The sequence below is a fragment of the Mchenga conophoros genome, linkage group LG1 (assembly GCF_057382185.1).
Source record: "Mchenga conophoros isolate Kocher_MC1m ecotype Shallow Benthic linkage group LG1, M_conophoros_male_GT1.1, whole genome shotgun sequence".
Classification (NCBI taxonomy): domain Eukaryota; kingdom Metazoa; phylum Chordata; class Actinopteri; order Cichliformes; family Cichlidae; genus Mchenga; species Mchenga conophoros.
The window spans coordinates 2,661,630-2,680,989 of NC_140526.1; the positions used below are offsets into that span (position 1 = coordinate 2,661,630).

General features: G+C 43.2%; 2 protein-coding genes and 1 long non-coding RNA gene across 6 annotated transcripts; all 3 read left to right on the forward strand.

Annotated features, from left to right (window-relative positions):
- Positions 1 to 1,268: 1,268 nt before the first annotated feature.
- On the forward strand, positions 1,269 to 6,064 carry LOC146582696 (uncharacterized). 3 transcript variants are annotated; one of them, XM_085276991.1, is made up of 3 exons: positions 1,269 to 1,816; positions 2,951 to 3,161; positions 4,705 to 6,064. In XM_085276991.1, the coding sequence occupies exons 1-3, from the start codon at positions 1,371 to 1,373 to the stop codon at positions 4,720 to 4,722; spliced, it is 675 nt and encodes a 224-aa protein (XP_085133117.1). In that variant the 5' UTR covers positions 1,269 to 1,370; the 3' UTR covers positions 4,723 to 6,064. The 3 variants fall into 3 exon arrangements, with proteins under 3 accessions (XP_085133117.1, XP_085133206.1, XP_085133031.1); XM_085277080.1 differs by having other exon boundaries at positions 1,270 to 1,816; positions 4,128 to 6,064; XM_085276905.1 differs by having other exon boundaries at positions 1,275 to 1,816; positions 2,951 to 6,064.
- Positions 6,065 to 9,696: 3,632 nt separating this feature from the next.
- Positions 9,697 to 11,862, forward strand: LOC146582697 (uncharacterized). Its single transcript, XR_014892757.1, has 3 exons — positions 9,697 to 9,951; positions 10,495 to 10,554; positions 10,632 to 11,862. It is a non-coding gene; the product is annotated as an uncharacterized LOC146582697 (long non-coding RNA).
- Positions 11,863 to 12,628: 766 nt separating this feature from the next.
- Positions 12,629 to 19,360, forward strand: gpn1 (GPN-loop GTPase 1). Of its 2 annotated transcripts, none has more exons than XM_085277287.1 (13): positions 12,629 to 12,824; positions 13,513 to 13,606; positions 13,837 to 13,943; positions 14,031 to 14,068; positions 15,038 to 15,116; positions 15,194 to 15,288; positions 15,713 to 15,758; positions 15,844 to 15,990; positions 16,215 to 16,297; positions 18,504 to 18,543; positions 18,620 to 18,710; positions 18,790 to 18,891; positions 18,988 to 19,360. In XM_085277287.1, exons 1-13 carry the CDS (start codon positions 12,657 to 12,659, stop codon positions 19,092 to 19,094), a joined length of 1,197 nt encoding a protein of 398 aa, XP_085133413.1. In that variant the 5' UTR covers positions 12,629 to 12,656; the 3' UTR covers positions 19,095 to 19,360. The 2 variants fall into 2 exon arrangements, with proteins under 2 accessions (XP_085133413.1, XP_085133491.1); XM_085277365.1 differs by having other exon boundaries at positions 18,793 to 18,891.

The window sequence follows — 19,360 nt, forward strand, 5'->3', positions numbered from 1 at the left end:
TTGATTTCCAAAAAAGAGGACACTTGGCCCAGTCATGAAGAACTTTAATAATACTGTTTTCTTAAAGAAAACTTTAACATATTTACACGGTACCGTCTCTGTGCAGTTAATGAATGGTGAAATAAAAAATGTTATAAAGATTTTTACAAATCACCAAGTGCAGAAAAAAGAGGACGGTTGGTCACCCTAGTTTAATACATTTTGCAAACGTTTAACCCTTCAGCATCCCTCAAACTTTACATCCATTGTTTAACCTCTGGACCCAAACGGGTCCCCATCCAACAGGTGATATAGCATTATCATATATGAATTCATTTTTCATTTTTTTCCACATCAGATCTTTTAAAGTTTTTATGGCTTTAGTGTCATAAGGACCCCTGTTTTTTTGGGGGGGAGACCCATAATATGCAATATTTTCCAAAAATTAATTGCAAAGTAAAATATTTGGCATGAAGTTATTACAGCCTTGAATAGGTCAATAATTGATAACAAAATTGATTTGGATGCATTATTATTTTTGGAGCAATAAGAGTTTTTAAAATTTACATCCACTGTTTACCCTCGGGACCCAAACGGGTCCCCATCCAACAGGTGATATAGCATTATCATATATGAATTCATTTTTCATTTTTTTCCACATCACATCTTTTAAACAACTTCAGACCTAACCATAGGTATAAAGTTTTTCATTATTTTTTAAATATTTTTTAGGTTTCTGTGGCTTTATTGTCATAAAGACCCCTGTTTTTTTTGGGGGGGGGGGGGTTTGGGGGGGGGGAGGGGGGGGGAGACCCATAATATCCAATATTTTCCAAACATTAATTGCAAAATAGATTATTTGGCATGAGGTTATTACAGCCTTGAATAGGTCAATAGGTCAAAAAAAAGGGAACAACAAAAAGAAACACATTAAAGTCAAAGATCTGTTGTCACTGCATTTTGCCAAAAGTCAACATGAAACTATCAACATGTGAAGAATAAATAAAGTCACTGCTAATAAAAAGCTACAGAAAGTCAGATTTAGCTGTATTCAGTCTTGTGTAAAGCCGCAGTGTTCAGCTCCACAGAATTAACAAAAAAAAACAAAAAAAACTGTGTAAACCCTGAGATGTACTGTTGAGGATCAGAACAGCAGCAGTTGCAGAAAACCTGACAATATTCACGTTTCAGGCGATAAAACCTTTTTCTGTAAAACATAAACATCTGTCTCTACCTTTAAAATAACAAACCAACAATGAAACGTGTGAAATGTTTAAAAAGAGCTCACGGCGGAGTTTATTAGAGGTACGAGGCTGTCTGCTCGCGGTCACAAACACAGCGCACAGCCAGCAGAGGGGCGGGGCCGCACGTGGACTGTTTGTCGTGAGGAAATGTTGAGGAGATCCCCATGGCAACCGGGCAGCCGTAGGAGCTCCGCTACCGTATTTAAAGCAGCTTCAATGGAGCGGCGCCAGTCTCAGCCGTCCGAAGTCAAGATGGCCAATCACGCCAAGCTCTCTCTGACTGTTTCTGCCACTTTGCATTTCTCTCTGCTGATCCTCTACGAGCTCCGCGCCGAGATGGTGGACGCCTGCGAGCACCAGAACCTGACCACCAGCGAACAGGCTGCCCAGCAAATGCACGAGCTCCGCCCGGCCGCCTCCAGGTGTCTCAGCGCCGAGAAGGTGGAGGCCCGCGAGCGAAAGTTTGACGTCAACCTGAAGAAGCTCGACCTTCAGCGCGACGCCCGCGAGCACCAGGAGCTCACCACCTGCGAACAGGCTGCCCAGCAAATGCACGAACTCAACGGCCGCGCGCTGTCTCCGTGGCGTTACTAGTAAGTATGGAACCCGCAGAGGGACAAAAATGCTCATTCTCTCACTCATTACTGTTTGAATGAAAGTTTGAATGTTGGGTATTGTCGCAAATTTCTATCATCGATTCGACTGAATTTTGACTGACAGTCAGAAATATTCTAATTCTATATTTTTTTTCAATCTCTGTATAAAAACAAGGCTGACCCTTCATCAGAGCTGTGAGCATCACAACAGATGCGTTTGTGTCAAAGTAACTGAGGCTAAAACAGAAACACATAAAGGAGATTTTCCTGGTCTGGCTTTTTCTAACAGATAACCTTAAAAATATTCTGCAGCCAATCAAAAATGGAAGAAAACCACGAATCAGCTTCTGAACTTGATGCTGCTGAAGTTACAGAGGTTTGATTAGAGACTCAGCTAAGAGTTTTGGCATCATTTTAAAAAGTTTACATTTCTGCACTGAACAGGCTTTCTTGTCAGAGGCTGACAGCACTGAACACACAGGTAGACTGGTGCGTAATAAGCAGCAAATAATGCAGAAAACAGAGATTTGAGATGGGAAACTGTTCTTGAAGGACACTTAGAGAGACAGAGCTGTGCAGGAAGTGAGATCGTATCGTGGTGGAAGCAAAACAGTCAAAGTAAGAGAGAAACAGTGACGATGTTTTACAAATGTGAAGTGTAGCTTGGAACTTTTTTTGCTGCTGGTTCAGTGAATTTTGGTCAGAGACTGACAAAAATAGATTCAGGATTTAATGAATCGATAACGCGTTATTCTGGCTAAAATCGATTTGAATTGGAACATATTTAATAATTCTTTATTTATTTACCAACATGGTATACATCATGCTTTGGTTCAGCAGCAGGTATGGTGGATGTTACAAGTAACGCGTTACTGCCCATCTCTGGTGGTGGCTGATCCAAAGTTTGGACGTGCAGAGAGCAGGCTGGATTATTGCGGAGTAGAAATGGATGGACGGCTGCTGAGCTGGTTCAGGAAGTTCAACCTGGAACCAGCGAGCAGATGAAAGCTACCAGCTTTAATATTAAACGAGCTTTGATTTGAGAAGCCGCGTATTGTCCTGACTGAATCTGCTGTGTGTTCACTGTCTCCTGCACGTGTTGAGGTCTTTTCTGTCTGTCTGTGTCTCCAGCATAGACCGAAACGACAGCAGGTATCCACGTGACATCATCTTTGCCGAGTGCCTTTGTAAGGGATGCATCATCGACGGGCGCGAGGTGAACGACTACAACTCTGTGGAGGTTCGGGCTCCGATGGTGGTCCTGATGAAGACCAAGTGTAAGGACGCAGACACATATCGAGTCCAGAAGACGCGTATCGAAGTCCCGGTGGGCTGCACTTGTGTAAGGCCCAAAATTACTAAGTGATCTGAGAAACTAAGCTTTACTCACACTGAAGGCCATTTATAGCTGTGCAGCACCTTCACTTACACTATAAGAATATTTATCACAGCTTTCTGCCTGCACGTGAAAATGTTTTCTGTAAGTAGTAGTAGAAGATTTTCTGTCCTGAAGCTGCCAGTCCACACCACAATATCTCAGCAACTATCCAGGCCCGTTTTGGTCTGGATAGTTGAGAGAAACTAACCGTGATCGGTCATTCTGGAGTCTTAATCATAAACAGCACCAACACTAAAGCGCAGACAGACTCAGAGGCTTCACGTCCTCAAAGAGCCTCAGACCTTTGCTGTGTGACAGAAAACTATTAAAGCTGCTGCGCTGCTTTGTGCAAATACATATCAAGCTTATTTAATATAGCACTTTATCTCCAACTACCTGTAACTTTCCTTCGTCATTCAGACGTTACTTGCAAGTGAAAACTGGTGGTGATTTCTTTTTGTTTAACCTCCTAGGACCTGGCGTCCACATATGTGGACATCGCATTTTGGGTCGTCTTGACCAAAATACTCAATTTTGCTCTACAAGGGCCTGATATCCACTAACAAGGACATTATACTGCCACTGTTCTATCGAAATTTAAAATGAATGTCCTCATATGTGGATCTAATTTTTCTCAGAGACAAAAATCAGGTAAAAAAAACAAAACAGGTAATTCTTTGTTTTTACATCCATCAGGTCCCAATCAGCCCAAATAGCAAAGAGAAATTAAAAATGCATACCATGACAGAGTTTGGGTCTTAGGAGGGTAAAACTGAGTTGTGATGAAGACGGATCCATCATCCGTCCGAGCGTCAGTCTGCTCTGTAGAGTTTAATGAGTGACTTAAATCAGGCAGGACTGCAGTCAGTCAGGTTTTTTGATTATTTCTTGGAATAACTCGTCTGAAAGCAGCTTGTTTCCACCTTTCAGTAAACGTCCAACCAACAGACCAGAAACTCCAAAGAAAGTGAGATTTCTTCCCATGTTTTTTTAAAATTAAAAAGTCTCTTTTTCCTCACACGGTTAAAACTGTGAGACCTGCAGGTTTAACCTCTGAAGCACAGAGACTTCACCAAAGACACGAGGATGTGCTTTCACACTTTAGTATTTATTTTGTTGTATTTTATTGTATTTTTTGAGTAGTTTGCACATGCAGATTAATGTGAAATGCCACTAAAGCAGAGTGCCGCTGTAGCTTCACTTTATGCCAGAGCGGCTGGAAGCGTGAACAGAAGATGAATAGTTCAACATTTGGGCAAATTTGAGGCCAGGAGACGTTAGCTTAGCTGAGCACGAAGCCTCGAGTTTTAATGCAACGATGAGTCCAAGGAAAGATTTTAGTATGTTTCATTTACCAAAGAAGAAGCAGAGAGACAGTCAGCTGATCGACTGTTTCACGGTCAGTAACAGCATCATGTAAATGCACTGAGTTTACTAAGGAAGAGTCCATAATTACTGTCGGGACTTCAAATAAATATGTTTTTAATGTGACTAATGTTGTTGTCAGATGGATGCAGAGCAGTAAAAAGCTGGTGAGGTCTCTGACCTGCAGCAGAGTAAAAGTCAGGATGCTCGAGCTCGGAACAAGTGGCTGAAAATCCTCTAAAGCTGACTTGGTTTGGATCCTGGCAGAAACGCTGTGAGCCTTTACAGAGACGCACCTTTTTCTGCTCAGCTTAGCAAACAGCTTCATGGCTCCACATTTAGCAGAGCGATGTGAGAGCGGTCCGACCCCCTCAAGCTGTGAAGGAATCAAATGTTAAACTATGCAAAACAGGACAGTATTGGGCACATGCACAATATGAAGAAGCTGCACATGAATTAGCTTTAAAGAGACTAAAAAGTAATGAAGAGAGGAGAATGAATGTGAAGAAATGTTTTAGTTTCACTATATTTCTTTGAGATATTGTTCATGTTTTTATTTATTTGTATTTTCATGTGAGGTAATGATGCAGATTTGATCCCTTTGAAGAGATTTTTAAAGCTGTTTTTGTCAAACTGTCAGTTTCTGCTGGATAAAGGTGTAAAGCAGGGGTGTCAGACTCAGTTTGCATTGTGGCCACATACAGCCCACCCTGTGTTAAAAGGCCCGGACCAGTGAAAGTGGCCTTTCTGTCAGCGTAAAGAAGCTTAAGTACATATTTAATCCCTGACATGTGTTCATATGAGACCAAGAAGGGCAGTCTGCACAGTACAGCTCAGTTTTTCTACGTGATAAATAAAAGCAGCTGCAGGAAAGAAAGAAACCTGCCAGCCTGACTCTTTGGGCTTAAATGTTCAGAGAGCTCATTCCTCACACTGTACTTATAAAACACCAAGTTTTTGTTAATTCACAGAAAACTTTTACTGTAGTCTCATTATTGAAAAAAGAAATTTTCTGCCCTCAAACTGATTTTCTGTTATTTTATTTCTGTGTTATAGTATGAATGTGGATGGTGGACGTCTTTATCAGTAAGAAAAGCTGCAAACTTACGGAAATACAGTTAAAAGGGCAAAATTTATGCCTTCCTTCACTTGTTCCACCGGCTGAATTAGTCTTTGCTGGGCCCCGAGCCTCCTGTTTGACACCCCTGATATAAAGACACCTGTGAACTTTAAAATGTGACTGTATGACTTAATGTGGTCTAGATGTACCGTCAGAGCTTTGTTTTTATTTCTGTAGAGAGTTCAGTGATAATGTGAAAGAGTTTTGTGCTGATGTGAAGTCATGTCTCCCTTCAGTCTGACAGATTCATTTAATTTTAAATTGTGAAAGCCTCCCTGACTCCTGTGCGGCTGCTCGTCTCACCTCAAAACAGTTCAACATATCCTTAAAAGAAAACTTCATTTTACTATTTAACTATCAATAAATGAGTTTCTTTCTATGATTTGTCCAGTCGTGTCTTTTCTGTAACTAACCACAAGCATCTACATACAGCAGTTTCTTTTCTCTGTCATGTGGGGGCGCTGTGGTAACAGCATGACCAGCTTTGGACTCTTTAGCTTGAGACACCAGAAGATCTAGCTTCTTAGCCTGTTTAGAAATCCAACACAGAGCGTCACTGAGCTGCCAACGTGACAACGTGTGGCAGCTCAGTGACGCTCTCTTGCTGGAGAACTTACCATCATCGGTCAACTAAACATGCTGCTGCACACCTGACACTCGGGGCCAGATAAAAACTGTCAATCAGACGGTGACTAACATTCCCACACCTGATATTACAAGATTCATATCAAGCTCTTTCCTGTTACCATGGTAATCACATACAGTCAAAGATCCCTAGCTGGTATAAAACTTCCAACTAGCAGAGCTACCATCAGTGGCGACCCGTGAAAGTAGCCTTATTACCATGGCGATTACATGGCATTGCATTGTTATTAGCTGTGTCCAAATTCATAGGCTGCATCCTCCTGAGGACCCGGCCTTCGCGGTCTACGTGGGCGGGTCCTTTGAAGACTGAAAAAGCTGGACAGATTTGCGTCACCGCTTGTCGTGTCCAAATTCATGGGCTGCATCCTCCTGAGGACCCGGCCTTCGCGGTCTACGTGGGCCAGGTCCTCAGAAGGTCGGGTAGGCCGGAAGTAAACGGCCGTGAAATTGGACGGTCCAGCCTTCAGATCTGCGTCACCGCTGTCTCGGTGGAGTTTAATAAACTCGGCCGTCTGCTCCTTGCTATCTAAAATATAACAGGACACTGGCGTAAATTCTCGACTGTCTCATACTTCTGTTTAATCAGTTTTCTGTTTGACGTTTAGTCAGCTGTGTAAAAACCAAGGAGGAACCCACCCGGGGGATTAATAAAGTTTTATTTTATCTAATCTAATAACTTTAATCTCAGCCAAACCGATTTACTCACGAACAAACAAAACACTGAAAAAAGCCCAACAATAACATTTTTAGGTTGTCTAAGTGACTTATATATTACGTTTAATCCGAGCAGCGAAAGTCCGCGGTGATCTGAAAATGATGTGCCGGGAGTTGTGCCGTTCTCGGCCGCATCAGTAACCCTCGAGCTCCCGGCTAGCTGTCGAGCTGGTGGGTAGCAGACGTCTCCGAAAACGTCGAAGCACTTTTGCAAATATGGGATATCTTGATAAACTGAGCAGATATTTGATGTTTACACAACTACTTTCTCGCCTGAAAATATGTTAAAAGTTTATTTTGTGACCCAGAAAGATTAGTAAGAGTAATTTTAAAACTTAGTAGCGGCCGCCATTGTTGGAAACTGGAGTTTGGCTGGGCCGCGCTATGAATTCTGGGATATGGTAGGCCATGAAGGACACACCCAACCCATCCTTCAAATTCGGGGAAAAGGAGGACTCATTTGTCGGCTGCATTCGGAGGAGTCTACGAATTTGGACAGCCTTCGGCGCGTCGCTGTGACGTAATCGGTCTACAAATGCGGCCTCAGGAGGATGCAGCCCATGAATTTGGACACGACCGCTGTCTCTGTAGAGTTTAAGAAACTCGGCTGTCTGCTGCTTGCTTCTTCAATATAACAGGACACTGGAGTAAACTCTCGACCGTCTCACTTCTGTTTAATCAGTTTTCTGTTTGACGTTTATTCAGCTGTGTGAAAACTAGAACTTTAATCTCAGCCAAACCGATTTACTCAGGAACAAATCAAACACTGAAAAAATAACATTTTTAAGCTATCTGAGTGACTTATATATCATGTTTAACTCCGGTGGGTTGAAAACGATGTGCCCAGAGTTCGCCGTTATCGCCGCGGTCAGCTATCGAGCTGGTGGGTAACAGACGTCTCCAAAAATGTCGGAGCACTTTTAGAAATATGTGATGTCTTGATAAATCGAGCAGATATTTGAAGTTTACACAGCTACATTCTCTACGTCAGCGGTCCCCAACCCCCGGGCCTCGGACCGGTACCGGTCCGTGAGTCGTTTGGTACCGGGCCGCGAGAGTTGAGGCTCAGGTGTGAAATGTCTGGTTTTCAGGGGTTTTATCGGTTTTCAGCGTTATTTTGTTATCGTTTTTATCGTTTACTCTGTTTTCCTGGGTCTTTCCACGTGTGTTATGTATAAATCTTCTTTTTTTCGGTACCGGTACTAGTTTTATTTTGTTGTATTTATCCGCGACACATTAAAGGCCGGTCCGTGAAAATATTGTCGGGCATAAACCGGTCCGTGGCGCAAAAGAGGTTGGAGACCGCTGCTCTACGTACAGCAGTTTCTTTTCTCTCTCCAGAAAGAGTAATTAGAGTAATATTAAAATTAAGTAGCTGCTGCCATTGTTGGAAACTGGAATCGGCTGGGCAGCGCTATGAATTATGGGATAGGTTGGGCCACGAAGGATACACCCGACACATCCTTCAAATCTGGGAAAAGGAGGACGCACTTGTTGGCTGCATTTGGAAGAGTCTTCGAATTTGGACAGCCTTCGTCGCGTCTCTGTGACGTAATCGGTCTAAAAATCAGGTCTCTGAATCTCCACACCCCACTGAGTCTTTATTTTCACATTATTATCCAACTATTGCTGTTTTATTACTGAGCTACTGAACTAGTTTAGATGAAAGGCACCTGGTAAAATACAGGCAGATGGCCCCGCCCCTCCCTGAGCCTGGTTCTGTTGGAGGTTTCTTCCTGTTAAAAGCGAGTTTTTCCTTCCCACTGTCGCCAAAGTGCTTGATCACAGGGGGTCATATGGTTGTTGGGTTTTTCTCTGTATGTATTATTGTAGAGTCTAGCTTACAGTATAAAGCGCTCAGATCTGAGGCGACTGTTGTTGTGTATAAATAAAACTGAATTGAATTGAATTAAAATATTTTAGAATTTGCAGAAGGAAGTCACAAAAAGTCACTTTAAAAATAACAGGGTGACATATTTGAGTCAGTTAACAGTTCTTCCTGTTTTCATCTCAGCAGCTGCAGCGCAGGACTCGCCCCTCGCTTTAAACTTTAAACAAACTGAAGGTGAAACTTTTTTTCTACACCCGTCACTAAACAAAGATCACAGACGTCACTTGTACTGAAATCCAGTCCCCTTTGCAGGTCAAACACAGTTCAACGTGAAATATGTAGCAGGAGAGGCAAACAAGTCGTATCTGTTGAGAGGCGCTGGGCAAAGAGGGGAAACGGGACTCTGTGTTTTTTGTGGAGGTCCTGCATGTCTGCACATGTATTCCACGCAGGGGTCAAAGGGTTAAGGATATAAAACAGGACGTAGGCGAACGAAAGCTGAATCTTGGTATGAAACAAAATAATGCACAGAATCCATCTGTAAAGGCAGACACTGCAAACTAGTTTAGGCTGGGAATGTTTTGGAGCCTGTGAAAACAGAGCAAAGGCGTTCACTGCCCTTCAGCTGTGCCTGCAGCACAGGGACCATATATCAGTTTGTCACCTCATGGTTTGCAGTTTTTATTTAAAAAATAAAAAACAGATTTCCCATGCATGAAAGGAACTGCAGATATCCAAAAGTCTGTTCAGCTCATTTCTATGTCTGTACTTTCATAGTTTCATGGTTCAGCCTCTCAGTTCGAGCTCCGCCCCTGTAACTTTCCAGCAGGCGTCTTCATCAGAGGCTCCGTGCTGCAAACAGACAAATTTCAGGCCAAACCGAACCCACTTTTTAATTCACGCTTGTCCACATCTGCTCCGCTCTGAGGACAAACTTTCTGTTACTGTGTTTTAGAAGAGGAAACGACAGCAGTCGTGTGGATCTACCAGCCTCACGCTGAGATGAGATCAGCCTTTGTCTTCTCTGAACTTCCTCGCTCACTTTACTCATCAGGACCTCAGAAAGGATAAATGTACAGGTAGGAAGGCAATTTCTATACATTTTTTTGTTTCCAACCAAAGACTTGCATTTATTTGTAGTACAATTATTAATATGAATTGACCTTTAAGTATTTGTAGGTAAACACAATTACAATCATATAAACTGAAGCTAATTACTGGGGAACTCTGCCCTGAGTCGTGGGTGGTACGATAAAATATGGCCAGTTTCTCTCTGAAACACCTTCCAAAAGAAATGAATGGTGGCTTCAGACTTTTTCACTTACTCGACTAAGAGTACTGGGGTAGTATTTCTTACAGCAGGTTGTAAGTGCCTTTATTTCAGTAAATCTGCATCCTTTACTTCCTCTTTCTCTTCTCTGAATCGCAAACCGCGTCGAATGTTCTGAATTAGTTTCATGCTGCTGTCATCAGACTACTTGTCACTGCCTGAGTTTGTAGTGGACAAGTTTAAGGCTTCAGTTGAGCGTGCTCACAGAAAGCTGTCTGCGTGGGATAAGATATGCTTTGCATGTTTGTGTTCAACAACAGAGCGATAACTTCTCTCTGTCCTGCCTTCACAGCTCCTCGTTGTTAGCCACATGACGTTGGACCCTGCACTGTTATTTCGCCCTTTTCCAAAGGTATTAAAACACTCAAAGACACAATAATCGGAAGTTCCAATAATTTTGTCACTTTGTTCATAATCTGGTCTTTGCAGAGATCTGCTTCTTGGAAAGAAAAGCCACTGGACTTCTTTAAGTTTCATCTGAGAAGCTTCTGCAGCTGTAAAACCAAACGGTGGAGAGTCCCTGGTATTTAAACTCTACTGTTCTCCATAAGAACGTCAGACAGTCGGTGTCATAAGCTCCGCCCTCCATCTAAAGAGGGTCGTTCACTCCGTCTTCTCTGTCCAAAATGTGAATATTGGCATCCTTGAAAGAGTGACCTTTGACTTTAGATGCAGCACACACATATTAGTCATGATGATGTCATAATATATCAGGCATGATGAAAGTTTTCTGGATGTTAATTGGTCATTTTACACGATGGGGGTTACAGGTTATGATGATGATGATGATGAGACGGCCTTTATTTATCCGTTTGTTCAATTCCACAAGCTGAAAACAAAGGGTGACATCACAGTGGCTACATCCAGGTTCAGCAGAAGGTAAAGAAGGATTATTTTTAATAGTGACTCATGCAAAGCTGCTCTAGACTGAAACAATAAAAATATGAAATGATCTAAATGGGTCGATCTCAAGTTCACTTAAGGAAGCACAGGATCATTTCAGGCAGTGTTTTTAGTTTTACTTCAGTCGAGTAAAATATATTTGAAGACCTAGTTTCAGTTTACTGTGATTGTGAGAGCTCACTGCTGTATTTCACGTCCGACTGCGACCTGCAGTGAAACGCTGCAGAACAGATTTTGGAGAGAGTTTCTCATTTAGAAAACAAAAAGTCAAGGACAGAACGCTGGATAGAAGACAGCTGCAGATCACAATGTTCTACAGATAAGAAAAGCAGTGATGGCTCGGTGAGTCTGGATCCTGCTCAGCTGCAGCTCCTGAACGTGCTCGTCGTCAGATTTCTAAATCTTTCATTGTTGTAGTTTTGGTTTAAACTGGAAACTGAATTTCTGCTTTGCACCATAATCAGAAATCTTTTACACTTTTTGATGTTTTAAATTCTTTTGATAGCTGACTCTGACTTTTGATGTTTTCTTTTTTGTCGTATCCTATTATTTCATATTTTTTGTCTCATTATTTCTCCTTCTTAACTTTGATTATTATATTGAATGACTGGTGCCCTTGTCTGAGTTAGACTGTGTTATCGTCTGATTATTATGAGGCTTTTGCTTATGGATGGTGTATTGTACTTTTAATCTGCACTGAAGATTTAATTACATGTATGCTCACATTTTTCATTTGCAATAAAATGACTGAAAAGGCTGGCTGTTTTACCTCGTTCACATTCATTCATGTAGCAAAATATAAAATCCACACATTTAAAATCTGTTTTTATGCAAATGTTTATTATGTTGAAGTTTTATCCACTGCTGGAGGAGACTTATTGTGAAAATCATCCACCACACTTCTAGCAATTTTCATTTCAGAATCATCAGAATCAGAATACTTTATTGATCCCTGGGGGAAATTATTTTTTGTTACAGTGCTCCATTTTAAACCAACATTAAGAAGACGAAGAATCTACTTCTTTTAGAGTTTTATTCAAGGAAAGTAAAATTTCAGAATATTTCTAGACTATAATGAGAAAAATAAGTATTTATTGGTTTATAATTTTTTTTAAAAAGGAAGTGTTAGTGATACATGTGAAGATTCCAGTTACGTATATTAAAATTAATTATTTAAAATATTTGCAAAACATAAAACTAGTAAAGCCAATATTCTTTTAAAATACAGAAATATATATAATATAGAAATGATTAATTATTTATATACTGTGTTACTAATAAATTATAAACTACTAAAATTTACTAAACGTAATATTTCTAATTTTTTAAGACCCGTGAACAGTAGAAATATTTTACTCTCTGCAGTCACGTGTTTTTTTTATTTATATTAATTTATCTGTAAAATATTCTAATAAAGTTTCCTTGTGTTTTCATCGTGGTTTATTAAACACGCTGCTGCCTTCTGCCTTTCGTTTTGAACACCGCGTTTCCATTTTACGACAGCGGCTGCGTGTGGACGGCAGCCGGTTACTATAATATCCCTCCAGCATCATGGCAGCGGCGGCGGATTGTCCCGGCACTGATGCGGCTTTCCCGGAGACCCGGGGCAGTTCGGCGACGGCAGGTGGCAGCGGGGTCCCGGGAGCTGCTGCCGGGGACAAACCCGTGTGTCTCATCGTGCTCGGCATGGCGGGCTCCGGGAAAACCACCTTCGTCCAGGTGAGTCCCGGTCCCTTAGCGGCTAACGCAGCTAGCCGCATGAGTTAGCTTCTTCAGAGAGAGCGAAAGGTAAATAAACGAGCAGCGACAGGTACCGGTGTGTGAGCAGGTTTACATCAGAGGAGGAGGGAGAGCTTTTTTAATTATTTAATTCAGCTAAAACTCAGGTACCAACCAGCTTTCTGTGGCACACCGAGGAAGCCCCCAAAACGCGCACAAACCCATTAGCATCAAAGAAAATCAGTTTGATTTCAGTCAGGTAGGAGAGGCAGCAGGTTAGTTATCCTACAACAGCCTTTAATAAAATAACTTAGAGAAAGCATAAAAGCTCAATAGAATATAAGTTAGGTCAGCAAGGTATGGATTACATAGTCTTAGCACGTTTAAGTAGAAAACAATAGAATATAGAGTAGAGTCAAACTTTACTAAATTGTATATAACCCAATAAATGTTAAAATAGCTTAATAAAGTCCCTAAATTAAACCAATGACACCCTGTGACTGATGTTTGCTGCTCCTTCAGTCTGAGCTCAGAGATGAAGATTTTTTTAAGCAGCTGATGTTAACATCTTCAGCTTCCCCCCTCTTCCTCAGAACATTTCCTCCATATGAACAGTGTTTCCTGTTTGTCTGCCTGTTGTGAAGTGAGCCGCAGTCTCGAGTAATCTGAGTACTTTTGTTTCCTGCAGAGGCTGACGGCTCACCTGCATTCCCTCAAAGCTCCTCCATATGTCATCAACCTGGACCCCGCCGTCCACGAGGTCCCTTTCCCTGCAAACATCGGTAAGGATCCATGTGTTTGCTGGACCCTACTCATTCAAACCAAACTGAACTTAAAACTTGATGTGCGATGCTGGATTTGCAGAAGTGCATTTAATATTTGCATTACACATCACAGCGAAAGCAAATAAACCTTCACGTGTTTTTGTGACTCAAACGGAGCCGGAAAGACTTTTAGCTCCACGTCATCTTCAGCGTCTGTTAGTTTTCTCTGTCTGTCCTCCTGCTTTCAGACATCAGGGACACGGTGAACTACAAGGAGGTGATGAAGCAGTACGGCCTCGGACCCAACGGCGGCATCGTGACGTCACTCAACTTGTTCGCCACCCGTTTTGATCAGGTGACTCACAAATCTCAACATCCCGCGGTACGAATGTTCACACCAGACAAACAGTTCGGATGCTGACTTTGTGTTTGTTTTCTTCAGGTGATGCAGTTCATCGAGAAGAAGCGACAGAATCACCGGTCAGTATGTAGCTGCTTATTTGCAGCTAAATGTTTTAAGGATTGTGAGGGATGCCAGCGGCATCCCGTGTGTGGTTGTGATGCACAACACTCCAAAATATTAAAGGAACACCTTAAAGCACAGCAGATCTCACTGAGGGTAATAGGTTAGGGGTAATGGAAATTGAAATGATGCGCCTACACAGGGCTAAATTCAAAGGCGCCCCAAAATCAAAGTAAAAAAATCGATGCAGGCCCGTTTTGTTCAGATTTCGTTGCAGGAGTTCAGAAATGATTCTCGGGAGTTTGAATCCCCCCACGTGTTTGCATGAATGCCTGACGGCGCCGGGGTGATGTCCTGATGAGAAACGTAACATCGCAGAGGAGTTCTACTGATTTAGGTCGGGCGATGCGGGGCAGTGCATGGATCAGTTCCTTCATCCTCTAGGGACGGCCTGCATAGTCTCGAGATAAGAGGCTGCACCAGCATAGGCTCCGACAACGCCCCCTGTCTGTGTCTGATTGGTTGGACATTCGCAGCGGTGTCTCATTGGAGGCCTCTTTGTAGTTCTGGTCGTGCTCATCCTGTTCCTCCTGTTACTAGGAGTGCTGCCCTCCTAGAGTAACAGCCTGTTTCCTGGAATCTCCTCCATGCTCTTGAGACTTTGCTGGGAGACACGGCAAACCTTCAGTAGCACTTATGGATGTGCCATCCTGCAGGAGTCGGACTATCTGTGTAAAGATGTGCAGGTCGGGCCTGATGCTGACCACAGCCAAATGCAAAAATCCTGAAAAACAGTAAAAGGGGAAAAATGTCCTCCAGTAAAACCAGTCCTGTTCAGGGTTGTCTCAGTGTTGTTTCACCTGTTGTTCATTTCATTCACAGCGAAGCAGCTGATCCTGATTAAAGTTTCCTTTAATGTTTTTGAGCAGCGTATAAACATCATACTGAACAACAGCATGAATGAGCAGGTGTCTCTCTGGCTCCAGGTACGTCCTGATTGACACTCCAGGTCAGATCGAAGTCTTCACCTGGTCGGCGTCTGGAACCATCATCACCGAAGCTCTGGTGGGTCTGCTCGTCTGCTTTTATGTCTAAGTTATGAATAAAGACGAGTCGTTTAGAGCGTCTGCGTGCATTTGTAGGCGTCATCCTTCCCCTGTGTGGTGATCTACGTCATGGACACGTCCCGCAGCGTCAACCCCGTCACCTTCATGTCCAACATGCTGTACGCCTGCAGGTACCGAACACCAACCACATCAGATTCATTTTAATGTTTTCTGTGAGACGTGATGACTCTGAGGTCCGATTTACAGCAGCTGCTCCTCCCGTTAGTCTCTCACCTTGGAGTCGGACTCCAGCTCCACTTTCTAAGACGGCCGCTGGTCACCATAGTTCTGGTAGCAGCAAATGGGCGTGTCCTCCCCCATCTCCAGTCCAAGTCGGTGGAGCTGGAGTCCAGCTGCAGGCTGCAGAGATACTTCAGAAGCCCTCGATCATCCTGCCGTTTGGGATACACGACAGCAGCTAGACTTTCAAAATAAGAGCCAGGGGATTGTGGAGGCCTTGTTCTTACCTGAAATGAGTCACTAAATATACCTGAGCATCCCATCAGGACAGTCAGCAGAGTTTTTGTTTAAGTCCTCTGATTCTTTGTGTTTCAGTATCCTCTACAAGACGAAGCTGCCCTTCATCGTGGTCATGAACAAGGTGAGGACGCTCGGCGTGCTGCCGGCTCATTGCTGAACTCGTTGTTTCTGATGACGGGGTTTCCTCTCGTGGTTTTCTTTTTCAGACCGACATCATTGACCACAGCTTTGCGGTGGAGTGGATGCAGGACTTTGAGGCTTTCCAGGACGCTTTGAACCAGGAAACCTCGTACGTGAGCAACCTGACGCGCTCCATGAGCCTCGTGCTGGACGAGTTCTACACCAACCTGAGGGTGAGAGGGACCGCCGAAAAACTGGACCCTTAGCAAATCCTTAAACCCCAAAGTTTTAACTTTGTGTGACGCACACAGGGAGAGGCTATGCTGACGGTTTACCTGCTTACAGGGTTTTAAATAGACTGTATGTAAAGGATGGATGTAGCCACACTACCTCACGCACTGATGGGTCAGAGCAAGTTAGAGAAAAGGATAAAGCGATAAAGTCTCTGCACCTGCAGGTGGTGGGCGTGTCTGCGGTGACAGGAAGTGGATTAGACGAGCTGTTTATGCAGGTGGAGGACGCGGCCAAGGAGTACGAGAGGTGAGTCAGACACACTGGTGATATGATGCATGATCATTAGCATGAGGAGTTCCCAGTGAGCTGATCTGACTCTATACATCTGTTTTAAAACATTCAGGCACTTTTTGACCAGAGGGGAAAAACACGAGGTTATCTTTGTTTGCTCAAAGCGTCAGAATAAAACCTCAAACCTGACATGATTTAAGTAGTTAAACAACAACAACACTGAATGAAACGCGTGTAAAATCTTTGTTTTAATTTTTTTGTGAAGTTCTCCTCCAACAGTAGCAAACTTGATTAGGAAACTGGCGGCTAGCAGCTATGTTGGGTCTGTCTAGCACAGGCCCACCGCTGGAACGAGACAATTTAACTACACAGCAAAAGCACTGAACACCAAGTAGGCAAAGTTCTTCGTGTTACTCATGCAGAGACCTGCCTGGAGCCAAGTGTCGTTCCACCCACTTGACCACAGACTCTCAGCCAGGTTCCCCATAGCACTCCTTTTATTCACATGAATATACATAGGTTCATTAACATATGACGTCTACATACACACAGAGTACTGTGTGTGTGCAAGTGCAAGATGTGACCCTGTGAAGACTCCCTAAAGCTGGTGCCAGGAGTCTAGCGGTCCATCTAAACAAAAGGCACTTAGCCTAAAACTGACATAGCCACGTTTATCCTACCATAAAACAATAAGAGCAGGTACGACCTCTCCCACGCTCCCAGGATGTGAATGCCAGAACACTCTGGAATGCACACCAAGCCTTTGCAGACTATTAAGGATCAAACCTCTACCAACATGACATTGATTATACAACTCTAAGCATATATGAGTAGATATTTCTAAGCATAAATGACAATCAGCAGTACAAATCTAACAAGCTACACCTGTATCGCGAGGCCACACCCGTCATATTGAAAACTTTAATAATAATAATGGATTGCATTTATATAGCTCTTTACAATTCCACTCACATTCACACACTGGTGGAGGCTACAGTTGCAGCCACAGCTGCCCTGGGGCAGACTGACAGAAGCCAGGCTGCCATATCGCACCATCGGCCCCTCTGGCCAACACCAGTAGGCGGCAGGTGAAGTGTCTTGCCCAAGGACACAACGACCAGGACCGAGAGCCCGGGGATCGAACCGGCGACCTTCCGGTTCCCAACCCCCTGAGCCACAGTCGCCCTTAACCTTTAATACAGTTTTAATAGGCGAGTTATAAAAACATTTGGTCCTCATAAAGCTGAGAGGTTTTTAATTTGTATTTTATTTTTTACCTGAAGTGTTTTTTTTGAAGTCCTATAAGTTATGAGTCTATTAAAGATGAAGAATAGTAAAGAGATTAAATGTCCTTTGTGTCTGCAATATGAGGACGCTGCGTGTGGTGTCAGCCACTAGAGGGCGCCAAATACCCATAAATAATCCCAGAAAGTTGATTGTGGGAAACGTAGTTTTTACAAGGCCTTTCAAAGGTTTGCTGCAGTTTTGTAAAGTCATGTGTGACTTTAAAGCCTCCCAGAAACTGTACAGAAAGCCATAAACTTAAATCACACTTTTGTATGAATTAGTTTATTTTGATGTTTTTTTTGCATGTTGTGCACAAAAATATTTTGTTTTTCCTGCACTTTAGGAAAATTAGTGTCAAAAATTAAACTATGAAGACACTCAGAATAGATTCTCTGTAGTTGGAAAGTATGTTGCGCAACTTTTTGCATTTAAAGTTTTGAGGGATAAACCTAGAAATATTTTGTGGGCGACCGTGGTTCAGGGGGTTGGGAAGCTCATCTTGTAACCAGTTCGATCCCCAGCTCTGTCCTGGTCGTTGTGTCCTTGGGCAAGACACTTCTGCACTGCAGCAGGTAAAAATATAAAGATAAGCTGTAGCGGACTTGGTTCTGTGGTGGGCTTTAAAGGGTTAATCAGTGATTTCCTGACCTGGATGACTGAGCGTGCATCACGAAACCATAAATAATGACTTTGAATTAATGACCACAGGACTCTGTTTGCTGCAGTATCCATATAACCACATAAGCAGTATACAGTCTGTAAAACATGGTGTGGTGGTTAGCAACAGTAACAGTTATTTTATTTAACTCAAAAATAAAAACTAGACTTTTGAGTCGTGGAGCTCGACGCTGAGCGTTGGGTTCTTTTTCTTTTTTTTTTTCATGGAGGAAACAAATTGTTGTGACGAACTGAAGTCTTCCTCCTGCTTCCTCAGGGACTACCGACCCGAGTACGAACGACTCCGCAAAGAGCTGGTGAGTGCTCCGTTTTGTTTCTCCCTGTTGCTCCGCCCTCACGTCGTCCTGTCTGAACCGACTTCCTGTCCTGCAGACCGACGCTCAGAGCAAGAAGCAGCAGGAGCAGCTCGAGCGGCTCCGGAAGGACCTGGGAGCCGTCGACATGAGGAACACGCCATCCACAGGTAGAGCCGGCGCCATGAAGCTAAACTGTTATTATGCTACGTTTTTGTAGTTCTAACTGACCGATTGACTTCCTGCCAGCAGATGAAGCCGACATCGCCGGGCCCAGTGACCTCATTATGACACGCGGTAATCCTGACGAGGAGGCGGTGGACAGCGACACAGACGACATCGACCACGCCGGTGAGGAAAGAGTTGGCGTGGATTAAGCTTCCTGATTTTCTTAGAAGCCTGAAATTATTTCATAAACATTCGGACGTATGATGTTTGATTTTTCAGTGACGGAGGAGAGCAAGGAGACCGAAGCCTTCGGAAACTTCCTGAAGGAGAGGATGGAAGTGGTTCAGGTCCGAAACAGGAAGTGTATGATGCCCGAGGATCCCTGACCTCAGAGGTTTCCCTCTGCAGGACACAGACTATTACCTGGAGCAGATCTTCCACTGCTGACGCACCTCGTCACAGGTTCAGACACGACGAAGCGAGGGCTGAACTTCCTGTATGATCAGGTGACCTGATTGGCTGCTCCTTCCCAAAATGAGAGAGAGAACTATATTTTTATATCTTCTGTTCCATTACTGTTGGCTTTGTTTGTGAAAGTACTGAAAGGATTTATGGCATGTAAAATAAAATGAGCTCTGATATCAGAACTGGG